The 3,310-nt window shown below is 62.0% G+C and overlaps 1 protein-coding gene across 1 annotated transcript in view; it reads right to left on the reverse strand.

Moving 5' to 3' along the window:
* The window catches only part of LOC121338779 (host cell factor 1-like), a 25,574-nt gene extending 24,725 nt beyond the window's left edge, over window positions 1-849 (reverse strand). The window contains exon 1 of the mRNA XM_041409990.1: window positions 691-849. Coding sequence (XP_041265924.1) covers window positions 691-735 — 45 coding nt within the window. The 5' untranslated portion in view covers window positions 736-849. The remainder of the gene's footprint in view (window positions 1-690) is intronic.
* Window positions 850-3,310: the final 2,461 nt, after the last annotated feature.

Consider the following 3,310-nt stretch of genomic DNA (forward strand, 5'->3'; position numbering starts at 1 on the left):
CAGGGGTTCCCCAGGTGCTCAGGGGTTCCCCAGGTGCTCAGGGGCTCCCCGGGTGCTATGGAGGGGTTCCCAGGTGTTCCCCAGGTGCTCAGGGGGTCCCCAGGTGCTCAGGGGGTCCCCCAGGGGTTCCCCAGGTGCTCAGGGGTTCCCCAGGTGCTCAGGGGCTCCCCGGGTGCTATGGAGGGGTTCCCAGGTGTTCCCCAGGTGCTCAGGGGGTCCCCAGGTGCTCAGGGGGTCCCCCAGGGGTTCCCCAGGTGCTCAGGGGTTCCCCAGGTGCTCAGGGGCGTTCCCCAGGTGTTCCCCAGGTGCTCAGGGGGGTTCCCCAGGTGTTCCCCAGGTGCTCAGGGGCTCCCCGGGTGCTATGGAGGGGTTCCCAGGTGTTCCCCAGGTGCTCGGGGGCTCCCCAGGTGCTCAGGTTTTCCCCAGGTGCTCAGGGGGGCTCCCCAGGTGTTCCCCAGGTGCTCAGGGGGTTCCCTGGGTGCTCAGGGTGTTCCCCAGGTGCTCAAGGGGCTCCCCAGGTGCTCAGGTTTTCCCCAGGTGCTCAGGGGGGCCCCCAGGGGTTCCCCAGGTGCTGGGGACATCCCCAGGTGCTCAGGGGGTCCCCCAGGGGTTCCCCAGGTGCTCAGGGGTTCCCCAGGTGCTCAGGGGGTTTCCCCAGGTGCTCAGGGGGGGTTCCCCAGGCTGGGGTACCTGCAGCTCGTAGAGGTCGTTGCTGTACTTGCCGTACTCCACCATGCCCCCGAACACCAGCAGCCGCGTGCCGTCGCACACGAAGCCGTAGGCGGCACAGCCCGGGGGGATGTCCCCCCGCACGGCCGGGATGAACCACTGGTTGGTGGCTGTGGGGACACAGGGGGACAGTGAGAACGACCCCCTGAACCCCCAGAATGAACCATGGTTGGTGGCTGTGGGGACACAGGGACAGGGACACAGGGGGGACAGTGACAGAAAAGGGGACACAAAACAATACCCTGAACCCCCAGAATAAATCACTGGTTGGTGGCTGTGGGGACACAGGGGACAGGGACACAAGAGGGGACACAGAACAATCCCCTGAACCCCAGGATGAAGCCCTGGTTGGTGGCTGTGGGGACACAGGGACAGGGACACAGGGGGGACAGTGAGAACGACCCCCTGAACCCCAGGGTGAACCATGGTTGCTGGCTGTGGGGACACAGGGACAGGGACACAGGGGGGACAGTGACAGAAAAGGGGACACAAAACAATACCCTGAACCCCCAGAATAAATCACTGGTTGGTGGCTGTGGCAGGGACACAGGGGGGGACACAAGAGGGGACACAGAACAATCCCCTGAACCCCAGGGTGAAGCCCTGGTTGGTGGCTGTGGGGACACAGGGACACAGGGGGACAGTGAGAAGGACCCCCTGCATCACCAGTCGGTGGCTGTGGGGACACAGGGACACAGGGGGGACAGTGAGAAGGACCCCCTCAATCACCAGTCGGTGGCTGTGGGGACAGTGACACACTGACAATGATCCCACCCAAACTGGTGGCATGAACCGGAGCTGGGTGGCAGCTGGGGACAAACACACAGGGGACAGGGACACACCGAGAACGACCCCCCTGAACCCCCAAATGAACCGCTGCCGGGGGGCTGGGGGGGACACACAGGGGACAGGGACACACCGAGAATGACCCCCCCAAATGAACCACTGCCGGGGGGCTGGGGGGGACACACAGGGGACAGGGACACACCGAGAACGACCCCCCCAAATGAACCACTGCTGGGTGGCAGTTGAGGACAAAACGGGGACAGGGACACAGCAGGGACACCAGGAATGACCCCCAATCCCACCCCTCTGGGGACCCCCACACCCCCTGTGCCCCCCAGGAGCCCCCCCTGTGTTGTACTCGTGCAGTTTGCCCCCACCCCCCGCTACCTGTGCTGGGGGGACACGGGGGGTCAGACACGGGGGATAACCCAAAAATCATAAAAATTAACTGACACCCCAAAAATCCTAAAAATAACTGACACCCCCCACACTGCCTGTCCTGGGGGGACACGGGGGGTCAGACACGGGGGATAACCCAAAAATCATAAAAATTAACTGACACCCCAAAAATCCCAAAAATTAACTGACACCCCCCTGCTGCCTGTCCTGGGGGGACACGGGGGGTCAGACACGGGGGATAACCCAAAAATCCCCAAAATGAACTGACACCCCAAAAACCCCCAAAATGACCTGACACCCCCCAACACTGCCTGTCCTGGGGGGGGGGGCATGGGGGTCAGATATGGGGGACACCCCAAAAATCCCCAAAATTAACTGACACCCCTTACGCTGCCTGTGCTGGGGGGACACGGGGGGTCAGATATAGGGGATACCCCAAAAATCACCGAAATTACCTGACTCCCCCCCCACTGCCACATTCCCCCCCCCCCCGCTGCCTGTCCTGGGGGGACACGGGGGGTCAGATAAGGGGGCCACCCCAAAAATCGTAAAAATGAACTGACACCCCCCTACACTGCCCATCCCGAGGGGGGACAAGGGGGTCAGATATGGGGGACACCCCAAAAATCCCCAAAATTAACTGACACCCCTTACGCTGCCTGTGCTGGGGGGACACGGGGGGTCAGATAAGGGGGCCACCCCAAAAATCGTAAAAATGAACTGACACCCCCCTACACTGCCCATCCCGAGGGGGGACAAGGGGGTCAGATATGGGGGACGCCCCAAAAACTACCTGACACCCCAAAAATCCCCAAAATTAACCGTGCCTGTCCTTTTGGTGGGGGGAGGTTGGATATGGGGGACACCCCAAAACCCAAACCAAGGACCTGAGCCCCCCCAGTTCGACCCTTCTGGGAGGATCAGGGGGGTCTGGATGTGGGGGACACCCCCAAAACCCCCCCACTGGCACTGACCCCCTCCTCAGAAAGGGGTTTGGGCATAGAGACCCCCCTCATATAGGTCTCTTCGGAGGGGCTGTCCCCAAATCTGGGGGTCAATCCCCTTCTGTCCCCCCCCAAACCCCCCAGGGTCACAACCGACCCCTCCCCCAAAATATCCCAGGGGTTTGACACGCCCCCTCCCCCCAAAATCCCGTGCAGAATGTTTAATTGCGCCCCCCACCGCAATTACCCCGAAGGAGTTAATTACCCCCCCACGGCAGGGGGTGTGACAATGGGGGAGGAGTCCACTTGAGGGGGAGGGGAGCATTTATTCCTCCCCGTTAATTACTTTCTTCGTTATGTCTCCTCTTAATGACCCCCCCCCAATTTCCCATCCCCCTCCGAGTGTGCCCCCCTTAATCTTCATCTCCCCCCCCCCTCAAATTCCCCTCAGG

This window comes from Onychostruthus taczanowskii, unplaced genomic scaffold (assembly GCF_017590055.1).
Source record: "Onychostruthus taczanowskii isolate IOZ18803 unplaced genomic scaffold, ASM1759005v1 scaffold318, whole genome shotgun sequence".
Lineage (NCBI taxonomy): Eukaryota > Metazoa > Chordata > Aves > Passeriformes > Passeridae > Onychostruthus > Onychostruthus taczanowskii.